Consider the following 26,596-nt stretch of genomic DNA (forward strand, 5'->3'; position numbering starts at 1 on the left):
TGTATTTGTTCTATCGTAGAGTGCTTAGCTCTAAATCCGAATTGGATATCTGGCAAAATATTTTTAATGTTTATGACTTTTAATAATCTGGGGAGATATAACCTTTCCCACAGCTTTGCTATGGATGAAAGTAGTGAGATTGGGCGATAAGACGATGGATTTCTTTCTGGTTTACCATTTTTGTGAAAAACTATTATTATCGCTTCTTTAAATTTACTAGGGACATATTGTAGTTTGATTATAGCATTAAATATTTGAACTAGTTTATGAATTGCTTTTTATGGTAATTTTTTGAGAATAAGGCCTGTTAGTTGATCTTTTCCTGAGATCTTATTTTCAACGATACTCTCCTCGGTGGATCATTAATTGGCTTAACATTTGGATCAGTCTCAAGATGAATCTTGGTGTCTTCGACACACCCTTTGCCATTAAAAGAGGATTTGTGCTTTTTAACTAGTTTCTGCAAATCGCTAGATTTACTTTCAACACAATGTACCATGTTGATGAGACCCATTTGATCTGATAATTCCAGGCCAATCAAAGTCGGACATGAAAAATTGACAACATGAAATTTGGATTTAAAACATTTTTTCTTAAAATTAAAGTGTAAAATAGACTCACCCATAACCTCTAACTTCTCCTTAGTTAAGGTGTTTAGGTGATCTTTGGTTGGTTGTATGTCGTTAGAATTTAAATTTAATTTACAAATATTATGGTAAGAGATTAAATTTGTTTCTGCTCCTGTGTCGATTCGAGCTTTCACAGGGATGCCATTAACATAGATATTTGTGAACCATTTATTGTAACGAGCTTTTGGTTTATTAACCATGCCGATAAATAGATCATTATCACTTTCATCACAATCACTATTTATTTGGACATTTTTGATAGATTTTGATTTACACAAACGTGAAAAATGGCCGACTAAATCACAATTATGACATCGCACATCTTTTGCAGGACACTTAAAACGATGGAATTGATTTCCAAAGTTTTCGCACACGGTTATGGTCTTTGTCGGACGACGAGGATCAGGACTACGGTATCTTGTGTTTCCATGGTAGCGTGTTCGGTGTGGTGATCTTGAATGTCTGCTAGAAGTCGGTGAGCTGCGGAACGATCTTTGACGGGATGATGATCTTTGGCGAGATGATGATCTGCGATGTGAAGACGTTGAGCGGTTGCGTGATGTTGATCTGTGACGGGATGTTGATCGGTGACGTGAATACCCTCGAGATGATGATGATGATGATCTATGACGGTGATGGTTTGGTCTTCCATGATCGTGATACGTTGTTGGTTTGTTAGGGTAGTTTGTGTGGCTTAATGCATTAACTTCTCTACTCAGCATTTCAGACCTGTCTTTTGCTAACTGGAGTTTTTGTGCCAGACTGAAGATTTTGTCCAGCGATGTTTCATCCGACTTGATCAATTCTTCTTTAATATGTTGGTTTTCTGCATTTAGATTACCGATGAAAAGATCCTTAGTGATGGAATCTTTAAGGTCTTTAAATTGACAATTTATGCTAAGATTCTTGAGAGAGGTCAAGAAATCTTCAAGCGTTTCACCGTGTTTTTGTTTTCGGTTGAATAATGTTAGCCTTTCAACCGTCACATTAACTTTAGGTGAATAGTGAGATTTGAACTTAGTGACGAGTTGGTCATGTTTAATCTTTTCCACATCTACATCAAAAGACTTGAAACGGTCAAAAGCTTGTTTGCCCATACACTTTATTAGGAGAGCATTTTTACGTGCATCTTCAGCTTGATCGAGATCAGCTGCTAAAAGGAAGATTTTGAACTCTGACTTCCAAACTTTCCATTGAGCAGATAGGTCACCTTTAAGGATCATTGGTGAACAAGAAGTTAGTTCTAAGTTGGATTTAGAACTGTTACGTTGCGTGTAACTAGAAGACGAATGAGAAGCATGATCTTCGTTAGACATTTTGACGTTGATGCTTTCGGAAAGGTAAAGAACACTTTAATGTCCAGTTATAAAGGTGGACTGAACAAAGACGTTGAAAATTTAAGGGATTTGCTAGACGTAATTTGACTACCTTTTGGATGTATCTGAAGATGCAGACGGACGCAATTGACGAAGGGCATCAATGACCAGAAGTAGACAAAAACAGACATGGATGAGACGAACTTGGTTGTATCTGAAGATGCAGACAGACGCAATTGACGAAAAGACATCAATGACCAGAAGTAGACGAAAACAGACATGGATGAGACGAAATGGTTTGACGTAGACGAACCAGGCTTGTTTGACGTGACGGACCTGGACTAGACCATAGACTTGACGTGACGGACTTGGACTATGCCATAGACTTGACGTGACGGACTTGGACTCGACAGACTTAGATTGGACGCAGTGACATGACGGAGACTAGCAGACTGATACTAGACTGTGACTTTGACTGGACGGACAAGACGGATTGACATGGTTTGACGAGTAGATTAACTTGCCTTCATGACGGTGATAGAAGAGACGCAGAACTGGAGTCGATAAATCGAGACACTTGACGATACATTTGAGGTTGACGATTAACTTGAAACACCAAATTTGGCTTGTGTGTCACGTTACAAGCGATGAAATAAGACGAACGAAAACGAGACGACGTAAATCCATTTTGAAGATGGTTGGAATCTGGATATTTGGTTAGGAGTTAGGTTAAGGACAAAGGACTGATGACTAGGATATATGATAAAGGATGCCGGTACAGAATCATAGGACAGAAATTTGCTTCGTAGGAATCAGACAGTGCGGATTATAAAATCAAAGGATAAAACGTTTAAAATGGATTTAATAGACTTACATTCTATGACTGAACACGACTACACGAGGACCTTTAGGCCACACATGATGACACGTACACGACGTGATTGACCCGAATCGCGACCGCGAGAGAGGAAAAGATATGTCGATTAGACTAAAACATGGTTAAAAAGACTTTGGATATAGATGTTCACAACTGACACCATGTTACCTATGTTAGTCGGTAACCGATGAAAGGAAGAACGACACGAGTTAGGAGGACGCCATGACAGAAGTGTATTAAGGGGGCCGCTACCACAGAGCCTGGGCGGCTAGGCGTACATAGCTGCCATATTGACATGCTACTAACAACTTACACGAAGCGCACGCGAAAAATTATAATATAAAAAGTCTCCAGTAAGATTTTTGACTTATGCGTAAGCCTTGTTTTGGCAGTACACCGTTGCTAAGTTTACATTTTTCAGCCTTAAAATGCTCATTTTTTAAAGTTTCTCATCCACAAACCGCTAATACTGAAGATCCAACTGTATTTTAGGGCATAGATTCAACAATTAGTGATACTCGTAGATGCATAGTATAATTTATAAAAGGATACGATAATACAGTGTTGCAAAGTTTTCAACTTGTACCTGGAAAATGTCTATTTTCTGTCGTTATTTTGTTGAAGACAAAATAGAACAATCGTCGATACGTAATATTGTGAAGCAAAGAAATGTGGAGGACTTTTGTCAATCCTAGGTGAAAACTGGAATTAAAATGGCACTGTTGCCAATTTTATTTAAGTTTCTCTTAACATTCCATTATAAAATAAGTTTAAAATAAGGATACTTCCAATAATTATCTGATTTTAAAACGTAATCCAAGTGAAAGGTGAAGAAATCAGGTGAAGAAAGCTTACATAGATCTTGAATATACTTTGCTTGATAATGACATGAACAACGAGCAATTAGAGTTTCCCAAACTTTCTCTAGATTATTTAAGTAGGGTGAAAATGGGGATTTTAGAACAGTAAATTATCCAACAGCGTTGCACGATGGTGCAGAAAAATAGGAATTAAATTACAGCGTTGTATAGGGATTATTGTACAATATGGCAACGCTGTAAAAAGAAAGTATTGCGTGTTGCCCCTTCAATATGCGGGTTATGCAATGGTGTAATAATGCCCCTTCATTTTTCGGGTTATGCAATGGTGTATTTTTCAAGATGGCGCAGCAGCGTTGCCAAACGGGGCACGTAAATAAATGATTTAATTTTGGGTGAAATTTTGCAACATTGCATTTTACAGTGTTGCCAGATGGGGCAAGAAATTAGTTGATTTTTTCGATACAGTGTTGCCAGATTGTGCAAAAAATTCGGATTTTCGGACTTGAAAAATTTTTCGGTTTCGAGAGACCGTATCTTTCCATATGGGTCGGTATCGGATAGTGTAGATTAGGGTCTGATTCGGGAATTTCAAATTTTGTACTAGTGTGCGCTTGGAATGGATATTGCAATGTTCAACAGTTTGACGAATCAAAAATTTTTATTGGATATTTACAGTTACAGTTTCAAACAGTTCGCGTTTAGAAAACGCAAACACGTTTCGAAAACGCAAACACGTTTCGAAAACGCAAACACGTTTCGAAAACGCAAACACGTTTAAAAAACGCAAACACGTTTAAAAAACGCAAACACGTTTAGAAAACGCAAACACGTTTAGAAAACGCAAACACGTTTAGAAAACGCAAACACGTTTCGAAAACACAAACACGTTGAATATTATTATTTATACGAAATCCTTACTATCGATCCAACTATTGTGACTCGCGTCCAGACCCAACCATTTGACAAAGACCTGGTTTTTCTTGCGACGCAGAATTTTCTCCACCAGGAACGTATCTTTATAGTTGGTGGGTTGGAGTTCTTCGCGGTAGAATTTTCCTTTGATGATCGTATCGTGTGCGTCTTTCAGATCGTACGTGATCGGAACGGTGGGATTGACGCTGACAATCTTGAAAATTTCCGTGCTCCAATTCGGTGTGTATCCTTTCTCGAACATGGCTTTGAGTCTCGAGATCCGGACGTGATCACCGACATTCAGTTTTCGTCTGGCCAGACGTCTCTTTTCAATTTTACTCAGCGGCGGTCCACGAAGCTTTTGCAGGATCATCGGTACATCCTTTTCGGTGACATCGATTGGTTTCATCCCGATTGTGCGATGAACGCTCCCGTTATATACACGGATGAGTTTCGGTAATAGATCTACCCACTTGTACGATCCTTGCGCGCTGAACTCTTTCCACATCTTCGTTTTGAGCGTTCGATTGAATCGCTCCACAATGGAGGCTTTGGTTGTCGAGAACGAGCTGTACATATTGATATGGTGACGCTTCATCAATGCCTGACATTTGGAGTTGTAGAATTCCGAGCCCATATCGACTTGTAAATGTTTCGGTGACTTTCCGGCTGCTTTGAGAACGCGTTGCAGAGCATAAGTGACATCCGTGGCCGTTTTCGATTTGAGCGGTTCGGCCCACGCCTTTTTCGAGCACGCGTCGATGACGGTAAGGAGATATCTGTATCCTTTGTTGACCGAGGCGTACGGTTGCATCTCGACGAGATCGGCTTGCCATAAATCGAACAATCCGAGAATCCGTACTTTACGACGCGGATAGTTTCGTCGTGCAGGTTTATGTAGCTCCTCGACGATCCCACGTTTCTCTGCCGACATGATAATTACCGTCGACGTCGTCCGCTCTCTCGATTCAAATGCTGTTTCGTTGCTACTATTTTAACCAGACGATTGTAAGATTGCTGAAGTTGGTGGATACGCTCCAGACAGTGTTGAGCTAATTTCATGGCTTCCTTCCACTTCCGTTCGGACCATTGTTTGTTCACCACATCCTCATCGCTTTCGGGATCTTGCACTTGACGAATCCGTTTGTTCGATACGATATAATTTCCGTCGGAATCCAGTGAGAATCCGTCACCTTTTGGCCCGCGGCGGAATTTCGATCGGCCAAAACCGTCCGTGTGACTCATCGCAACACTATTTTCCTTTCATTCGATTCACAACCTCTAGTTGAGTGATTCTATTTTCCAGTCGTGATAATTTCATCTCGAGTCGTTGCGCGATACTTTTGTATTCTTCCATTCTCTCCAAACAAAGCTGTGCTAAATTCATAGCTTCCGTCCACCTCGAGTCTGTCCATTGTTTGTTCACGGCGTCGGTATCCTCTTCGGGATCTTGCAGTTGTCGGATCCGTTTGTTGGATACGAGATAATTTCCGTCCGGATCCAGTAAGAAACCGTCTCCTTTGAGACCTTGCTTCGTGTTGCGAACGTAAGTTCCTTTCGATCTTCCAAACCGGTCGGTGTGACTCATTTTTGTGCGGAACCTATATTTAGTGGATGTAATCCGCTTCGCGAAGCTCTTCGACGATACTCAGAATTTCACGATCGTGATCGGTGTGACCAGCTTGTTTCGAAGCTACAAGTAAAACGAGACGTTGGACCAATTCGTTCGGATCGTCCCAATAGACGAGTTCCCGTTTCGCACGGTGAATTTTCATACCAGAGCCTTTCTTCAATTTTTTACGCGATGACTTCCTCGTTGATCTCGGAGTAGATGTAGCGAACAAAGGTTTGATGAGATCGCGGTATTTTTGACTGCGGTTCGAGTTGGGTCTACCGTGTGGATGGTGATTCCTCCAATGCGCATTGGTGAGCGTAACTACTCGTTGGAAATTAGCACGATCATCTGCTGTGTAATTACGCGGATGTTTCTTGAAAATGAGCTCCAAGAACCCGGGTGTCGGTTCGAACACCTCATCGCCACCGTCCAAGATTAGTCGTCCGTCCGAATCGAAACTTATGATTCGATTTCCGATAAGATAGTTTCCGTTGATCGCTTTCCGCACACCATACGTGGTATCGGATTGTTTCGGTTGTTTCTCCAGATCGTCCAAGTAGAACTGTACGTGCGGGGCAGTGATTGTGTTTCGAGAATCGACGTCATCGTCTTCAGTGCGACTCGTTGTTTGTTCTTTACCCGTTGCATCTTGGAACGATTCATCATCGTCATCATCATCATCCTCCTTTGAATCGTCATCATCATCGTTGTTTATATTTTTCGGTGATCCGAACGAAGCAAATAAACTATCAACAAACGTTGTTCCATCTTTCGTTTCCGATTTTGAAGCTTCGATCTTGGTTTTCTTTTCCTGAGGAGCAGCGACAAGTGCGGGAGTTGACGACGACGACACAGTTTTCTGCAACGCTGCGAGCGGATCTGTCAACGGTTTGAAAACTTTCTTCAACGTCACCTGAGCGTCCGCCTCTCCGGTGCGAATGGTATTTAACTTCCGTTTGATATCTTGACGGATTTTATCGATACTACCGTATTTCTGAGCGATCGTCGACAACGATAAGTTATCCATCTTGTTCAATAAAAGTATCGAAGCCTTTCCGGTACCTTCCCTCGTTCTTATTACTATCTTTATCGATGACTAAAAACCCGTACTTGTCCTGCCAGCACACCGAGCAGATGTGTCTGAAATCTTCGAACGTGAAATCTGTGTTGACGTGATCGTCGTAGATGTGTCGCAAGTTTGTATTGTCCTGTTTGAAAACTACGAGCAGGTTAGCGTTATCGCGAATCAATTGTTTCGGTATGCGAGAATACGTTTGACACAAGTAGAAACTGTCGACCGAGCTGTGTCTTCCCATACTGAAATATTCCCGCATCGCATTTTGTTTGTCACAAGCGACATCATCGAAAATGAAGACCGAGTCTGATGCGGCATCGTTTGGTGGAACAATCTCGGCCGTGTCCGAATAGACGTTGTATCCGAGACCGTCGATTCCATCGAATATCCGACGCAGTTCTTCGTACTTGGGTTGGAACGGTGTCTTGGAGTACAAGTACACGTTGCGGAACTTCAATCCGTTCGGATGTTGTAGCAAGCAAACCATCACGTTTGTTTTACCGCAGTTGGACGGTCCAACGACAATGCAACGGATACTGTTCGGTAACAGTTCACTGTGTCGTCGTCGTTGTCGTCGGTTTTCATTTTGCTTCTTCCGTTTGTCGAGGTTCCGGACTCGCAGTGACTTTCTTTGCTTGACGAGTCGCATCGTATTCGTTCCCTATTTTATCGGACAGTTATTTTCTTTACTTCTCCGTATAAATAGTATGGAGATTTTCGTCAGAGTATGTCACCGAGAAGAACATCAACTTGCAGCAAAACCAATCGAGGACGTGGACTGTTAAACTCGTTGATAAATTCACTACCGTTCGAACTACACTTACCGGGCGACTACAGGTACTGCGGACCGGGCACTCGCCTCGCAGAACGATTGAAACGCGGAGATCCGGGTATAAATCCGCTCGACGAAGCTTGCAAGTCCCACGACATCGCATACAGTAAGACCAAAGACACCACCGAGAGGAACAAAGCCGATCTCATACTTGCGGACAGAGCTTGGGAACGTGTGAAAGCGTCCGACTCATCGTTGGGTGAAAGAGCGGCAGCATACGCCGTAACGAACGCTATGAAACTCAAAGCCAAACTCGGAATGGGACTAAACAAGACGGTGGCAGCGAAAAAACCGAAATCCAAGAAGAAGAAGAAGAGAGCGTCGAAGAAGAAGACGAAACCGGTGGAGCGGTCGATCGAACGAATCTTGGCTCTCCCAAAGATGGGTGCCGGGGTGTCGAAAACGAAGAGGAAGAAGAAACCGGCGGAGCGAATCTTGGCTATTCCGAAGACGGGTGCCGGAGTCAAGAATCTTCTGACGAGTATCGGTCTGGCCGCGCGAACAATCACACCGGTAGCGAAAATGATCAAGACGGTCATCGACGGATCTTTGAAGAAGAACGTACACCTCGGTGAAGGATTGTACTTGCGACCGTACCGTAAAGGTTACGGACTTTACTTGAGACCTTACCGAAAGAATTTAAACTGATCCGTGAGCTACCGCGCCGAGCGATGACGGATGTTGAGTTGAGGATCGCTGCGACAGAACAATTACGAATCCCGCATTTCCGCGGTGTGTTCATGATCGATGAATTGGCGACCAAGAAACCCAAACGTCCCGAGTGCGGTATCGTCAATCTGGACCGAAGCGATGGAGCCGGTACACATTGGACAGCATACCGGATTTCAAAGTGCGGTAACGCATTGTACTACGACAGCTTCGGTGATTTACCACCACCCGTTGAAATTACGCGATACATTTTACGCTCACGCGGTAGCTCAACGATGACGACAATAGGATACAATTATGATAGCGAACAAAATTTCAACTCAAGCGTCTGCGGGAAACGATGTTTAGAATGGCTCGTACAAACCAGGAATATATAGTATTTTCGAAACCCGAATATGGAAACTCAGAAAAGATGTCACACGTTCATGTTGACGGGGAGGAGCAACGTTCTCGAGTTTGCACTGCCTAGACCTCTCGAGTTGTTCGGACCTTGCGAGATCGGTCTGACGGGTTTTGTAACTTATTATTCCATCCCGAACATCGACATAACGAACAGACTGCTTTTCTACTCCGAGAGCCCTGAAGAGAATTACTCGGCAATTTCGTTCCCGATCGGAGCCTACGAGATCGAGGGTATACAAGAATACTTGCAGGGAGATCTTGGCGGAGCGGAAGCTATCAAACTCAAAGCGAACAACGCTACGCTTAAAGTAAGCATCAAATCCAAGTACTGGATCGATTTCCGCAGACCCGGCACTTTACGTAAGGTGCTCGGATTCGGAAAGCGTCTCTTGGCACCGGACGAATGGCACGAAGCTGACTATCGCGTCAACATCTCACCTGTAAACATGATATGCATCGAATGCAGCATCGCCGACGGTGGATACGTGAACGGGGTGCGCGGACATCACATTTATGCGTTTGCTCCCGATATCGAACCAGGATTCAAAATGGTAGAGCAACCGTCGACGATTCATTACTACCCCGTCTTGGGTGATAAGATCCAACGTTTGCTCGTTAATATAGTAGACCAACAAGGAAGAGCGATCAATTTCGGTGGTGAAGAAGTGACAGTTCGACTGCACGTGAGACCAGTAACTTATGGGTAAACGAAGGATCCAGAACAACGATACGTTCCTAAATTCTCTCGCATATAATAGTATTGATAATCCACGGACTAGTTGTCAACAACAGCAGCAGCAGAGGAAAACTTTGAGCGAATATTCCAAGAGGGCTCTCACACAACTCGGATTCGTGGTGAAAAATCCGAAATAAGAACAAAATGGAAGCTTGGCGACAAGAGATCATCGAATACGAATACATCCGTTTCGGTCCGGTCGACGAACGGCGTGGAAACAACGATTCGATCCGGTTCACCCCCGATACCCACGGTCTGATCACCGTGCCTCAAGATTCGAGGATCTTCATGCGTTTAGAAGTGAAACTCGAGAAAAATCCTGGAGCCGCCGCAGATGCTGCGAAACCTAAAGTCAAGTGGGCTAACAATTATCCCCTGCACTTGTTCGACCGTATGCAGTACAAAGTGAACGGGACGGAAATCGATAGCATGCAGTGTGTCGGAGTGACATCGACCGTGAAAAATTATCTCACATACACTAGAGCGGAAACCGCGGGACTCGCAACTGCCGGGTTTTGTGACATCTCTTCTTCATGGGCCGAATGGGATATGACAACGTTGGATGAAACTCAGTGCGCCGTCGTTCCGTTGTCTTCACTCAGCGGATTCGCAGTACATTTCAAAGACGTTCTAGTCAGATGCTCGCAAGAGTTGATCCTAGTGCGCAGTGGTACGGATAAGAATGCATATTATATCACCGACGCGGCGACCGCGGACGGTTACACCATTAAATTTAAAATAATCGAAATCTATTGGGAGATTCCCGTCGTCAAATTCACGTTGGAACTGGAAAAACAAATCTTGCTCAAGATGAAGAAGAACGACAAGATGAGTTTCGGTTACATGAATTGGGAATCGCACGACATCCCTGGGATTTTTCCGACCAAGACGTTCAAATGGAGCGTAAGAACAACCAGCAGGCACAAGCCCAAATTCGTGGTGTTGGTATTTCAAACGGATCGACGGGACAATCACCTGAAGGATTCCTCTCGTTTCGACCATGTAAATGTGCGCTCGGTCAGCGTTCAAATCGGTGAGCGTCGGTTTCCTCAAGTTGATACGATCTACGATTTCCCGACTATGGATTATAATCACGCCTACCTGAACTACACCGATTTTATGAGAGACTACTGGAAAGGTGAGAAACTCTGCGAGCCAGCTATGTTGTTTGAAAATTTCAAAGATCGCGCGATTTTTGTCATCAAATGCGTTCAAGGTGAAGATCTAAAAACAGCTCCGGTAGATATCACGTTGACCGTTGTGGTAAAAGAGAATTTCCCGGCCAACACTACAGCCCAAGTGATTCTGATCACTCCTGTAAAGTATTCGTACGAACTACTGCACGGAACCGTGAGGCAATTGGATTGATCTTAAGCAAAAATTTAAAAAAAAAATAACATGTTTATTTTTTTTTTTTTTTTTTTTTAATTTTATTTTATTTTTTTTTTTTTCAAACATTACATCATTTACAAAGAATACAAACATGACATACAATATAAATCAAGCTGCAACGTTTGGAACGAGTGCGAATTTATATGTTCTTCCGATCGGGCCTTCGTAGATGAGATCGAAGGATCCAGCGTTGATATCCTGAATTGCATCGTCCGTCAAACGGTTCGTAATGTGCGAAGGTAGGAAGAGGAGACGATGATGATTCTCGAAGATGATATCGGCGGCAACGGTGATCCCGTACTTGGTTGGTATTTTGATGAGTTTGTTCATCTTGTAGCGGGCGCTTACAGTCAGCTCTTTAGCGTTGACGATCAAGATTGAATTGTTGAAAACTTCCATGTCGTCAGTTCTTTCAAGGTACAAATGATTCCAATTTTCGTGCGCTATATATTTCGAGTGGAACAAGTTGTTTGCTATATTAAGCACGGATGATTTTCGACTGCTATATTTCGCTTCGATAATTCGTCTGCGAATGATTCCACTTTTCGTGTGCTATATATATATTGAGTCGGGTTGATTCGACAATTTGTCTGCTATATTAAGCACGGATGATTTCACTTTTCGGTTCGTTCAATCTGACTTTCCATCTACTACTCCTTTATTATTATCGGGGTGATTCCTTTGTTCGTCTGCCACTATAATCTTCTCCTGCCATTGCATGATTTCATCTGTGAAATAATCACGATAATAAGATGCCGACATCCACATACACAATCGGAATGCGTTCGACATTGCGCAGAATGGATGTACTAAAGGACACGTATATGCTGTCGACCAACGAGCCAATAGTCGCAAGGACGGACAATCTTTAGTATCCAAATTTACAACGATACATTTGTCCGGCACGAAACTACTGATGAAATTTCGTTTTTGTTCACCTTTAACATAAAGTACATCGTAGCGGTTCCCGATGCTATTCATTTTTGAAGTGAATTCATCGTACTCGAGAAACCCGCTTTCCCATTCCAAGTGATGATAATTGCGTGTTAACCAGTTGTTTGTCACAACGTCTTTAGCGCTCAACATGCTGCTCGGGAACGGAGGTTTGAATAAATAGAGTTCAGTTTGAGTACACTTCATATCCACAAGACCAAACTCTTTGACGATGAAATTTCCTTGGCTCCAAAAACCTTGTACATCGAGACAAGCCATCATTCGTTAGTTACACTTTTACTATTTTCAAATTCGAGGTTTCTTAACTGACGGTTCTCCAACAGAATTATTTATACTATTTATACGAGGTTGTTTAACAGCGAGGATGTTCCTATTTTCAAATTCGAGGTTTCTTAACTGACGGTTCTCCAGAATTATCTATACTATTTATACGAAGTTGTTTAACAGCGAGGATTTTTCTCAACTCGGTCTCGGCTCCGCAACTTTCATCCACCATGCAAGGATCTTTGTTCTCACGATGACCCCAAGGAACAGTGCTAACACCGTCTTCTAAAATACAACGTTTATCGTCTAAGCCGGAGAGGGTTCTTTTTGTAGTTTCGAAGGAGTATAGTTGATGTTTCCGCGCCCCGATCCTGCGCATCGAGGCGGTCATTCTCGATTCAGGATCTTTTAATACTGTGAGAAAATTGGCAAAGTTTAGCGATCTTACCACTGGTGTTGATATCCCTTTTGCCCTTTTCTCTGTTTCCCCGTCGCTAAAACGATACGCATACATTTTGGGTCGCAGCGCGACAAACTCAGCAATGGGTATTCCACCCGTTTCATCCTTAAAACTACCCATTACTTTACGGTTTGTCGCGCTGCGACATTGATGACCTTCTGGGAAGTTGGAGGTGTCGTACAAGTGAAGATCTGACATCATATCATCGTAGACGTTCGGTGTAGTCAACTCGTAAATGAACGAGTCCGTATCCATATAGAGAAGTTGAACTTGGTCGGGATTGTACTTCTTAAGCATGTGATTATAGTGGAATTGATACATGTGTACTTTACTCAGATCTAAGATTGAAAAACCAACAATCATTGGTCTGTCTATGACGACCTCTGTTCTCCGTAAATGGATTGCTACCAATTCTTCTGCGAAAATCGTGCGATCTATGAAATCGACCCGTGAGATGGCTTTCAATATCTGTCTGCTGTTTGTACCCAATTTAATATTCTTTCGCTTCAACGGGTTCTCGATAAATTTTCCGTAGCAAGCGTTGCTGCACAGTTTCAGGAGCGTTTGGTGGAACGGATTCGTAGCCTCCCGTCTCAACCGGGCGTTCAGCTCGATGAAGGGTGCCAAGAAAGGAGCCTGACGGAATTTGATGGCCCGGTTGACGCGCAGGAGTTTTAATCCTTGACCGAGCGCTTCTTTCAACATTACATAGTGGATAACATAGTTGTTTTTATTAGCTAGAGTCGTCAATAGTTTCGTACATTTCCCCGCTCCCGATGGTGGTATTTCGTTCTTGCACAAGAACGGAAGGTCCTTGTGCAGGTCGTGGAGGTGTTCTGGATATTCAATATCTACATCGAGTATGTACCCGAAAGGAGCGTCGTCGGGATGGTTGATTATAGTTTTCGCCAGAGTTAGCAACTCTTCTCCTTCCGGGACCCAAGTGTAGTTATCGTAGGGCAGATGCTTTCTCATGGTGTGTGCGTAAAGTGCCGTCACATCCAAGTATTGTATATAGTTCACTGGTTTTTTAGGATCAAACTGATCCGGTATCAAAGGATTGTTTGCGAGAGCGTGCCGTTTCACCACCTGTGTTATCCCACCTCGGATCGAGCTCATAATCATGAATACCATATCCATATCATTGAAGAGTTGAATTTTCACATTAGTTATTTTTAGGAATGCGTCGAAAGCGAATCCGGGTAGCGTCAAATAATTGGCACAGTCCAAACTATAATTTTTTATTCCGAAAAGTCGGAACTCCTCAAACACATCGCTGAGGAGGCACACGTCGAGTCGCAAGTAGAAATCTGAATACTCGCCGAGATTACGGAAATTGAAAGTTTGCCAAACTTGGAGAAACCGTTCGTATTCTTCTTCAGAGATGTCCGTTTGAGTCAGGGTGTTGAAGAAAGCCTCTCGCGGTGGTGGACGCGTCTCGTTCAGCTTGGCCGGATTGTCAACGTAATCGTACGGGAACGGAGCTTTCCGACAAACCATGTCGAACTCATTGTCTGTGCGAGTGAGTTTCCTCGTGCGAACGAAAGATTCGCGCGGGATCGTCTGAACCAGTTTATCCAACGATGCGGGGAGGAATCGGAACGAGTCGATGAACTTGATCGAAAACCTGTTTCCCAGATGGACCGTCATGCTGATGTAATTTTCCTCCGTGTGTGGTATTATTTCAACGCGATGAGGATATTTGTTCAGAGCCAGCACTACCTCGTGGAAATCATACCTGCTACCATTGTGCAGGACGACTCTAACACATTTCTCATGTCGGAAAATAAGATTGCAATTTGAACATAAGGCTTTTCGATAATTGGACCTTGTTTTCCCTCCCGCTCTCTTTTGATGGTCATGATCCCTTACCTTTACGATACCTGGTTGTGAGAAATCCACCTCACAATGTCCACACCTATTTTCCGCTTCAAATGTGGCCCGGTCTTCATGTGTCATTATTATTTTACTCTCTTTGTCATTGTAACTCTCACTGATTCTTCCTACGAGAGTGATTATATCGTCCAGAAATTTGATATGTGCCTCTTCGCCACGGTACAGTTTCGGTTCCGTCATTTTAAATTCGGGATCCTCCGTGACGAGGAGGTAAGCGTAAGAATTTGAGATGTGCCGCCTATACGCAGAAGCTGGATGCTCCGAGTCACCATGAATTTGTTCCAAGTAGGCTTCAAAGTCTGCATAAATTACATAATTATGTTTTATTTCCTTGTGGTGATTTTCGAATTTGAGGTATCGCTCGTCTGGAAATGAAGCTAGAAATGCGTCTTTGCTTACCAAAGAGCAGAGAACTTTATGTTGACTCAATTCCTCCATCGAGTACTTGTACGTAAAGCACTTCTTGCAGATGTAGATACGATGATGATATTTTGTCAACTGATTACGTACAAGTTGTTCAAAGTTACTGATCCAGCAATAATGGTAACTTAAAGGTACGGGGGTTGAGAGACATAGTAGGTCGGTGTGGTCCTCTCTTTCCGGGTCGGCAACTTTAATTGGGTAAACTGTATACTTTTTCTTGTTGGACACCAAACTCTCACGGAGCCCAAATACCGAAACCGATACGTTGTTCCTTTTCTCGAATTTGATAATGTCATCTATGCTCGTGGGTAATCGAACGTCCGAGAAATCGTAACGATCGAACAGATCTACATATATTTCCGGACGAAATTTATTCTTCTCTTCCTTCGGGACGAACTTTCCCAACATTGCGTACCGGAAACAATCGTTTGATTCACCGTTATTTACATTGACAACATTGTTCGTTCGAAACGGAAGCTTAACGTACGTTCCTCCTCGATGTAACGCGTAATAGCGGTTGATACGTAGCTCCATACCTTGTATCTTCTTCAGCACCCACCCGGATCCGTTCATGTGAAAATCGAATGACTCTTTATTGATCTTGGCCCTGAACTTTTCATAATACTCGTCCAGATCCGTTGACGCGAAAATAGCTTCGTTTTTAGTCTTAAACTTTTTCAACTGCATTCCTTCCTTGTCCTTATCGTCAGCTTTCTCGTACTCGGCGTAAACTAGTATATTAACCTTCAATGCCTCGCCGGTGAGTTCTTCTTTTATTTTTTTAAGCATGAGGTCTTTAGCCGATAGGAGGTACTCATCTATGATGAGATTCTCTGGCTGGAAGTTTGTGATGAAAAATGTTTTCAACCTGCTTTGACAAGCAGTCTCAACTTGAACAATCGGTACTTTCATCTCGAACAAATTTCTTATGTGACTTGCAGATTCTTCATGTTTTTCTCTTTTATGGTATGATATTTTACACGTGTCACAATATTCTTGATCGTTGTTGTCATCGGTAGGTGATGAGGTGGACATCTTTTCAATATGTTCGGGAGATTGCTCATGATTCTCTCCCTCCGCATAAAACTCATCACAAAGATCACAATGGATGAGCGCGTTGTGCTCCTGTTTAATGTGCGTTTCATCGTTGATACCCTCCTCCTTCTTAATTTGTTCGGCACCATGTTCGTGCTTTTCACCTTGTCTATAAAATTCATCACAAATATCACATTGGATGAGCTCCTGTTTAATATACGTTTCATCGTTGATACCCTCCTCCTCCTTCTTAATTTGTTCCGCACCATGTTCATGCTTTTCACCTTGTTTATAAAATTCATCACAAATATCACATTGGATGAAAGTTTCAACATTCTGTTCTTGAGCAGCCATGATAAAGATACTATTTTAAGCTCAAAGTCTTCCGAGTCGGTCAGAAAAGAAAACTTGCACTTTCTTTACGTTTGCTAGATTCTGTTCACTGAAAAGATTTCAGAGCGAACAAGTGAATACTATTTTAAGCTCAAAGTTTTATACTATTATAAGCTCGAGATTTTCTGATTTCGTCAGAATAGAAAATCAACACTATTTTCTCGTTTGTAAGATTCTGTTCTCTGAAAAGATTTCAGAGTGAATACTATTATAAGCTCGAGGGTTTCCAATATCATCAAAAGTGAGACTGACGAGTTTTCTACGCGGAGGTAAATATATTTAGTTTCCTCACCGAGCGGAAAGAAACTGTAGACTCATGATTTACCTCAAAGTAAATATAGTAGTATTTGTTAATCACCAAACTCGGTTTCACTCGGACAAACTATGTCGTCATAAGTCGTAACATAAATTACACTTTTATGTAGAGTTATAATTTACCACGGAGTAAATATAGTAGTATTTGATAATCACCAAACTCGGTTTCACTCGGACAAACTATGTCGTCATAAGTCGTAACATAAATTACACTTTTATGTAGAGTTATAATTTACCACGGAGTAAATATAGTAGTATTTGATAATCACCAAACTCGGTTTCACTCGGACAAACTATGTCGTCATAATTTGTCAGACTCGATTAGGTCGAATACGTTAGCACTGGACACTGAGGACGCTGGCGGCGAAACTATTATCCACGAAGGCGAAGACATAATGATTCCCCTACCTACTGCGCTTGACTAGAGTGGTTCGAGTAGCTGATGCAAGAGGCGAGAGAGTTGCATCAGCCAGAGTGGTTCGAGTAGCTGATGCAAGAGGCGAGAAAGTTGCATCACCCAGAGTGGTTCGAGTAGCTGATGCAAGAGGCGAGAAAGTTGCATCATTGTTATCCACCACTTAAGTGCCTCTACCTCGATAACGCCCACTCGAGTCTGTCTGAGTGCTAAATTTTCTCAAGTGGAAAAAAATTATCAATGCGAGTCGGGGGGGAACGTATAAATAGTGTCGAGGAAGTGTGATCGATCATTTCAAAACAAGAACTCGTCAAGTATGGACGCTCCAACCCTCAAATCACAATCGATCAGAGCGATGAACACCTTGGATATGGTATATGAGGCTCTCACTTTCAAATTTACAGGAATACGAGCAGAGCTTTTGAACAAGTTTGCCCGACTCCTTTTTCCTGACAAGTTATTCCACCATCTTAAACTCAGCTCAATAGACACTTCCGATCCCGTCGGGTGTTACGGCTTAGTTGAGATAACGGAAAGATTTTGCCTTCTCCTAGAACGTGTCGCAGACGAGCACGAAATAATTTACTTCCTAAAGCAGGGGTACAAGAAAGTAGACGAAGAGGAGTGGAAGATAGGTAGACTGTTAAGTGCAATTCGCGTAGTATTATACACAAGAGAGAGAGGAGAGCGGGTCTAGCAGTTGGATTTCGTATAAATAGTATGCATTCTCTTCTCAGTATCGCAAGGAAGAAATCATGATTGATAAAATAATTCTCATCACCATCATCATTGCTGTTGTTGGAGTGAAATCCTCACTGGTGGAAAACTCATCCGAAGCAAACATCACAATGTGCCCTGTCTGTCCGGAAATCAAATGCGCACCCTCTACCTTGACGGATGTTCTTCTATTCATCTTGAGTTTACTGGCGCTCATTTGCTCCGCACCGTACCTGTACTCCAAGTACCTTTCATCCGACTGCAAGTTCCGTTTCATCAGGATGGCCCGGAAAAATAACAATCGGAAACTCGATGACATAAGTGTAGATTTAAAGTTCGGAGAAGGAGAAGGATCCGATGTTTGTGGTTGACAACCCTCACGTTTTTAGTGCGTTTTCTAAACGCGAACTGTTTTTAAACTGTAACTGTAAATATCCAATAAAAAATAATAAAAATTTTTTAATTCATCAAATTGAACATTGCAATATCCATTCCCAAAACACAAGGTTCCCGATACGCATCTCCAAGCGCACGCTACTGAAAAATTGAAATTCCCGAATCAGACCCTATTCTCCAGTATCCGCCCTCATAGTCCAGCGTTCGTTAGCGTTCCCAGGCATAACGTGCAAGCGACACTGCGCGACATTGTGAAAACTGGCCCTAATCATAGGGTAGGCTCCTGCATGGCGGTCAGAAGCCTTTCGAAGGGACGAACAGAAACGAACGGAGAGCGAGAGTGGGAAATCCCTCGTATAGTCCAGCGTTCGTTAGCGTTACCAGGCATAACGTGCAAGCGACACTGCGCGACATTGTGAAAACTGGCCCTAATCATAGGGTAGGCTCCTGCATGGCGGTCAGAAGCCTTTCGAAGGGACGAACAGAAACGAACGGAGAGCGAGAGTGGGAAATCCCTCGTATAGTCCAGCGTTCGTTAGCGTTACCAGGCATAACGTGCAAGCGACACTGCGCGACATTGTGAAAACTGGCCCTAATCATAGGGTAGGCCACTGCATGGCGGTCAGAAGCCTTTCGAAGGGACGAACAGAAACGAACGGAGAGCGAGAGTGGGAAATCCCTCGTATAGTCCAGCGTTCGTTAGCGTTACCAGGCATAACGTGCAAGCGACACTGCGCGACATTGTGAAAACTGGCCCTAATCATAGGGTAGGCTCCTGCATGGCGGTCAGAAGCCTTTCGAAGGGACGAACAGAAACGAACGGAGAGCGAGAGTGGGAAAACCCTCGTAGTCCAGCGTACCGAATCAGACCCTAATCTACAGTATCAGATACCAGGCCCATACTGCAAGATACGGTCTCTCGAAACCGAAAAATTTTACAAGTCCGAAAATCCGAATTTTTTTGCACAATCTGGCAACACTGTACGGAAAAATCAACTAATTTCTCGCCCCATCTGGCAACACTGTAAAATGCAATGTTGCAAAATTTCACCAATAAATAAATCATTTATTTACGTGCCCCGTTCGGCAACGCTGCTGCGCCATCTTGAAAAATACACCATTGCATAACCCGAAAAATGAAGGGGCATTAATACACGATTGCATAACCCGCATATTGAAGGGGCAACATGCAATACTTTCTTTTTACAGCGTTGCCATATTGAACAATAATCCCTATACAACGCTGTAATTTAATTCATATTTTTCTGCACAATTTGGCTAAAAACTTTTGTGGTCAAATTCCTGTTTTCACCCTACTTATTTATATCAGCTAAGTCTTAGGCCTTATCAGATCAACATTGCAATGTCATAATACGCTAAGCATGAAAATGAAGGCATTTTTCTAGTACATAAGTTTGAACCACCAGTGAAACATAGAACAGCAGGTTTAGACTTCGGGAAATGAGGTATCCACGTTACAGAGTCATTACTCGTCAAGGCATACATGAAATCGCGCTACCGCAGTGGTAAACATAATCACATTTTTGTCCTAGCTGATAAAGCTAAAGCAGGGGTAGATGTAATACGAGAGTGGTTCTGTACCTGTGAAAGTGGTTCAAGAACTGTTGGCTGCTGCAGCCACATAATGGCAATATTATGGTATTTGGGATGCGCCCAATTTAGTGAACTACAGACACCGAACCCAAGAATATGCGATGTGTCCATCACCATTCCGAAGACATAATCCTCGTTCTTTGGAGTCTGTACATTCATTGCGCTTCCGTCATTATTTGCATCCGTTCCTTGAGTTTTCATCCTGATCCGAAAGCTGAGTTTCCGAATTCATTAAATTACGGAGCAGGCATTCATACGGTGCTATTGAAAACATATCTTTCATTCAGATGCCTCAAAATAATTGAGATACTTGGTAAAAGTAAAAAATCGGCAACATATTGAGGTACATGCCATATATTTGAAGGCAAGACTATACTCATGTATCAATTGAAGAAAATATTTTCACGGAAATTAATAAATAAATATAAAATATAAATTACCAAAGACTAAAAAAATTACAAAAAAATAAAATAAAATGAAAAGATTAAATTAGAAGCATCTTTATTTTAAAATAATTGTATTATTTTTTGTTTGAAAAGAATTACGAATAAACTTGGCAGCAGTATTTTTTCCAAAACCAATCGTTGCCTGGGACTGAGATCAGCCCTTGATATTTTGCCTTGATACGAGTTACGATACCCATTGAAGTCGTGTTCAACAAGAAAAAAACATAATCCATACAGAGTTCAAAGTCTTAAGCATGGCAACACTGTATCACCACCGGTCAAAGTATTCTTCTTCAAATACAAACATTCATCTACAAATGACATAAATGGTTGATTTTCTGCCTCAAATCGTGATTAAACTCTACGAAGGTAGCTTCTGAAACTCAGAACTTAAAAATATAGACATTTTTAAAGCTCAAATATATAAACGTTGCAATTCTGTATCGTTAGGACTATACTTACATTCTGAGATAAACTTTAACAAAAAACTTAATCTATCATAAAATTGCATCTAAACCCCCAAAAATATCTTTTAGCGGTCACTAAGTTCGTTTTTTTAATTAAGAAACTTGATAAAATGAACATTTTTTATAGGTTTTTTATGTCAACTCTGCAACGTTGTATTAACAGAATTAGCAGTATTAATGTTTCAATAGAAATATGCATTCGATAATAATACTAACATTTGATAAAATGTCATAAAATATCATAAAACATTCAATTGAGGGTTCGGTAAAAATCACTGAACTTTTTTTTTCAGTGCAATGATATCAGTATGTTCCCATGATGGGACCAACAGACACCAAACTTTACATCAACTCTTTATCATGATGGTAAGAAAGTCCAAATTGATATCATCATGTTACCATATTTGTGCAATGTTGTTAACAACATTTTTTTAAAATCATGTTTATATCATATTGGGACTTGCCATATTGCTAGCATGTTGGTATCATGTTGGTCTTTTACCCCAAGTTGATATCACGTTGATATCATGTTGATATCATCATGATACCAACATGGGCGTTTTAGACCCTGTTGGTGACAACATAGTCTCAACATGTTACCAACATAGTCATTTTTAGCAGGGAAGATTTTTGATCCATTATCTTTCTTAAGTCCGTTAGTGATACGGGCCAAGCTTAAAATGCAAGACGTTTGGAAGCTAATGATTCTCTGGCATGAATCGTTGTCTCAGTCTATTATTACTTAATGGAGAAATTTTTGTTCAGATATGTTGTTAATCTCAAAATTAGTAGTTCCTAGACACGTTGTTTCGCTCCTTATGATTTTAATGTTGAGTTGCATGGTTTTTCTGATGCGTCAATCCGAGCTTATGGTGCTTGTACCTATTTACGTTCGTTCGATTGATAAAGACGAAAATTCTCACTGTCAATCATTAATTTCAAAATCCCGCGTGGCTCCTTTGCATTCTACTAGTTTACCAAGATTAGAATTATGCGGGGCATTACTTTTATCACGATTATTGTCTCAAGTTTAAAATGCTATGCGGATGCCCTTTTCGGCGATTTGCTTGTGAACTGATTCGACGATTATTACTCTTGACTGTATTCGTGAACCGCCAAATCGTTGGAAAACTTTTGTAGCGAATAGAGTGGCTGAAATTCAGTTGAATACTGAAAATGCTCATTAGTGTCATGTATCATCAGATCAAAATCCTGCTGATTTAATTTCTCGTGGGGTTCAGTGTTCTACTTTGAGGAACTCAAGTTTATGGTGGCGTGAACCAGAAATGTTGCATAACCCGGGTATTTTCCAACACTGTCATCAAGATATTCGGTAAAATAATGATTTGTCTACTGAAATGCAGTCTTCTTGTACTTCTCACGTAATTTCGGTTAAGCCCTTTGACTTATTTGAAAAATACTCCTCCCTTTCTAAGTTGATAAGAGTTTTTGCATTTGTTCAACGGTTTATTTTCAATTATAAGTCCGAAAACAAGCTATGTAGAAAGATTGGAGAATAAACAGCAGCTGAATGCGACAGTTCTATGATTAAATTGATTAAAATTGCCCAGTATTAAGTATTTTCGCGTGACATTTCATCCTCAGGTATTTTACACAAAAAAAGCAAACTTTTAGCATGAAATCCCTTCCTTGATGAAACTGGAGTTTTTCGGGTCAATGGTCGTTTACGTAATGCAAGAATTCCGTACGCACAAAAATTTCCTACAAAATTACTAAATAGACATAAATTAACAACGGTTCTGGCCTTTAAAAGGACGATCTGAAGCTTATTTCACCGTATGCAATTTTTTTGGATGTAGAGTTGCTCGCCCCAAACTTCTAACCCAAATTATGGCACCATTACCATATCTCACCGAGTAACTGAGCTACGACCTTTCAAAATTTGCGGAGTCGATTTTTGTGGTCCTATTTTTTAAAGCCATACTGTAAGAGTAAATTAAGAGTGAAATCATATGTTTCATAATTCGTTTGCTTTGCAACAAAGGCAATTCATTGTGAATCCTATAGGTATATTAAAATGCAAAGTTCCGAATCTTGGGGCATTAACTTTGAGAGAACCACTGGACCGATTTTCCTGATCTTTTTTTTAAATGAAAGCCCCTGAGCTGTAGATTTGCAGGCTGTAATTTGTTTTCCAATTTCTTTCAAATTTTCTCCTATAATTTTCTCAAATTTTCTCCAATGTATTAAAACGGAGGTTCGAATCTTTGGACGTTAACTTTGAGAGAACCACCGGACCGATTTGCATGATTTTTGTTTTAAATGAAAGCCTCTGATCTGTAGATTTGCAGGCTGTGGTCGTTTTTTCGATTTTCTCAAATTTTCTTACTTCTATCGACGAATGAAGTTTAGCTGGGCTCAAATTTTCTCCCATTTATTCAGACTAAAGTCCGCATTTTGGGACATTAACTTTGAGAGAACCACCGGACCGATTTGCATGGGTTTTTTTTTAAATGAAAGCTTCAGATCTGCAGATTTGCAGGCTGTAATTGTTTTTTCGATTTTCTCAAATTTTCTTACTTTTATCGACGAGTAAAGTTCAGCTGTTTCGAGCGGTCGTCCGGCCGCTACCTGCTTGCCCGTTCCTAGGTACCCCCCTCTACAGTCTCAGCCCACATAGCACAGAATATTGATATAATACTACAATAGTACTGACACGTCAGTAGTGTCAGTATTTATAAAATGCTGATGTATCCTGATTTAATATTATATCAAGACTATGCCAGTATTTATTAGTTACTGATTTGGAGCTGTCAAAATATTGTTACAGTATTGGCCGAAAAGGTTGATTTCATATGGAAATCAGGGTTATGACAAGGTCATCAGAACACTGCAGGACACCGACAATATGTATGCGTTACTACGTTGACACTGACACGTCTGTACACTCAGCGCACTCTGTCAAGTAGATATGAAAGTTCAGACGATGACCGTCATTTTCATAGTACTACACATGTATTACATTTGAAACATGAATTACACAAGTATACAAGTATTGAATATTATAAACCACTTACTTGATGTCCTGCGACGTTTAGTAGCGTAAGATACCCGGACGCCCTCAGGTGGATTTGAACCCGATCCGCGGAATTCCTAGCCCAGTATTCTGCCATTGAGCCACAAGGAGCTGATGGTGTTCCGGGTTAAAATCACGCTTGTTAGGGCTGTTAAAGCATGCATAGCATCAGTGCGCGGCTCGACTTTCATCATAACTTTGATTAACACCGTGTTTTCTTAGGCTTCTTTCTCTTAAAAGTCCTATATTTTTTTCATTTTTTCGTGTTAATTTCTTTTCGTGTTATTTTTTTTTTACCTCGTCAGCATTGACTCAATACTGTTGTTTGATATATTGAAGGTATCAGTGTTATATTCATGCTGACGCGGTATACCTTTTAACCGACAATCTTAATATCATACTGCATTAGTGTTGATGATATCATGTCAACATCCAACAATATGTATCAGTATTGACATAAGATTCTGTGCTATGTGGGAGCCACCCCTCCCGCCACGTTCTTTCGGCTATCTCCGTTTTCTTTCGTACAGCTCTCCTCCCACCAACCTCAAAGAAGAAGGTTTGGGTCGCATTGTCGTTCGTCACTCGCCACCCACATACCTTCGCAATCCCTCGGCTTCTCCGCTTCACTACTTCTTCATAGGCATCCTGGCGGCTTGACTGACCCTGACTTATTAACTGCAGCGGTGTAGATGCGCACACGTATTGATAACAACACGTATTGTTACAGACATTTTATTCTTATTTATTCTTTTCTCTTTCTAATTTTGTTTCAAATTTGCAAAATTGCAAGACGAGGCGGAGTTTGCAAAATTTTTACTCTAAATACTTAGGTGATGGTGTTTACCCCTCTGCTGACAAGGACATGCCGGAATTCATTGATTTACCGACAAGCATTATTACTGAAACTGATATTATTACTGATATTTATGGAAAATATATAGCTTCCTCATGTTTGAACGTATAGATTTCACAAACTGCGCAATTCGGGCCCCTATAAATGAGCATTGCAATGAAATTAACGGCAAGGTTGTTGAACTTCTTCCAGGTGACTCTAAAACGTACCTTAGTGTTAACAGGCTCATTGCAGAGGAAGAGAGAGAGGCTCTCAATTTTCCCCTCGAATTCTTGGACAGGCTTGATCTTAGTGGCTCACCACCGCATAAACTCACATTTAAAGAGGGGGTTATTGTCATGCTTTTAAGAAACCTCAACGTTTCTATAGGTTTATTGAATGGTGCCCGATTCATCGTCCGGAAACTTCATGAAAATTGTCTTGATTTGCATGTCATTTCCGGCGATAAGGCCGGTGAAAGAATTTTACTGCCAAGAATTGATTTGTCACCTGCAGACTCCTCTCTCCCTTTCTCTTTTGAGAGGCGACAATTTCCAATTTGCATTGCGTTCTGCATGACCATCAACAGAGCTCAGGGTCAAACACTGAAGCGAGTCGGCATTTATTTACCCCAACCAGTTTTTGCCATGGTCAACTATATGTTGCACTCTTACGAGCTTCACCATACAAAATGTTAGAGTACAAATTCTTCCTGAAGGCAACCGTACAAAAAACATCGTTTACAAAGAGGAGCTTTGATCTTTTATAACTCCCAAAGGCCTAAAAGAATTCATGTTTTTACTTTATTGTTCGCAGGTATTCAATTCCTCTGCTTCTTTTCATACACTTCATTTCATTTAAATTAAATTTTAATAGTCATTAAAAAAGTATTAAAAAATTAAAATAAAAAATTACAAAAGAACCTGATAATGCGCTTCTCTAACGCGACCAATACACTTCATTTCGTTTGAAGTAAATTTTAATAGTCATTAGAAAATTATTAAAAAATAAAAAAAAAAAAAAAAAAAAAACTATAATGCGGGCTTTTTATCACATTTTTTGGTAGAATGGCAGTCTCCACCCTGTAACGCAAAGAGGCAGTTAAACTAATTCATCTTCTGCCACATAATCATCATCATTATTAAATAGATTCAACTAATTGCTCCGATTCCAAATAAGCTACTGCACCACCTTTGCTAGCTGTGGAGGGCGCCCGTAGGGCGCCCGGAGCAGCTAGTTAGTAAGTAATTTATCTGCAAAGGATTTTATTGTCGCTTTAAGAAGGTTTATTTCCAGAATAGGAGTCCCCTCAGATATCTACTCAGATAATTCCAAAACCTTCATTCGCACTAATAAAGAATTGCACGTTATGTTGTCCTCGCTTTCTAATAATGAAACATTTCAGCATGTTCTATCTGGTAACTTTATATATTGGCATTTTATTCCACCAAGAGCTCCTCACTTGGGGGGATTATACAAGGCTGCAATTAAATCACTAAAATTCCACCTGAAAAGAGTTACAGGAAATTTTGTTTTCAAGTTGTGAAGAATTCCAAACAACGTTGCTTGCACAAGTAGAAGCTTGTTTGAATTCTCGTCCCCTAACAGCTATGAGTGATGATCCAAATTATTTAACACCTCTCACTCCCGCTC

The 26,596-nt window shown here is 41.3% G+C and overlaps 2 protein-coding genes across 3 annotated transcripts in view; both read right to left on the bottom strand.

Moving 5' to 3' along the window:
* The window catches only part of LOC140224062 (uncharacterized), a 526,468-nt gene that overhangs the window by 448,079 nt on the left and 51,793 nt on the right, over positions 1-26,596 (bottom strand). The gene's annotated exons all lie outside the window — the stretch shown is intronic.
* On the bottom strand, positions 11,286-19,839 carry LOC140224060 (uncharacterized). Its single transcript, XM_072297170.1, has one exon. The coding sequence runs from the start codon at positions 16,660-16,662 to the stop codon at positions 12,607-12,609; it is 4,056 nt and encodes a 1,351-aa protein (XP_072153271.1). The 5' UTR covers positions 16,663-19,839; the 3' UTR covers positions 11,286-12,606.

The sequence above is a fragment of the Bemisia tabaci genome, chromosome 2 (assembly GCF_918797505.1).
Source record: "Bemisia tabaci chromosome 2, PGI_BMITA_v3".
In the NCBI taxonomy this organism is placed as follows: domain Eukaryota; kingdom Metazoa; phylum Arthropoda; class Insecta; order Hemiptera; family Aleyrodidae; genus Bemisia; species Bemisia tabaci.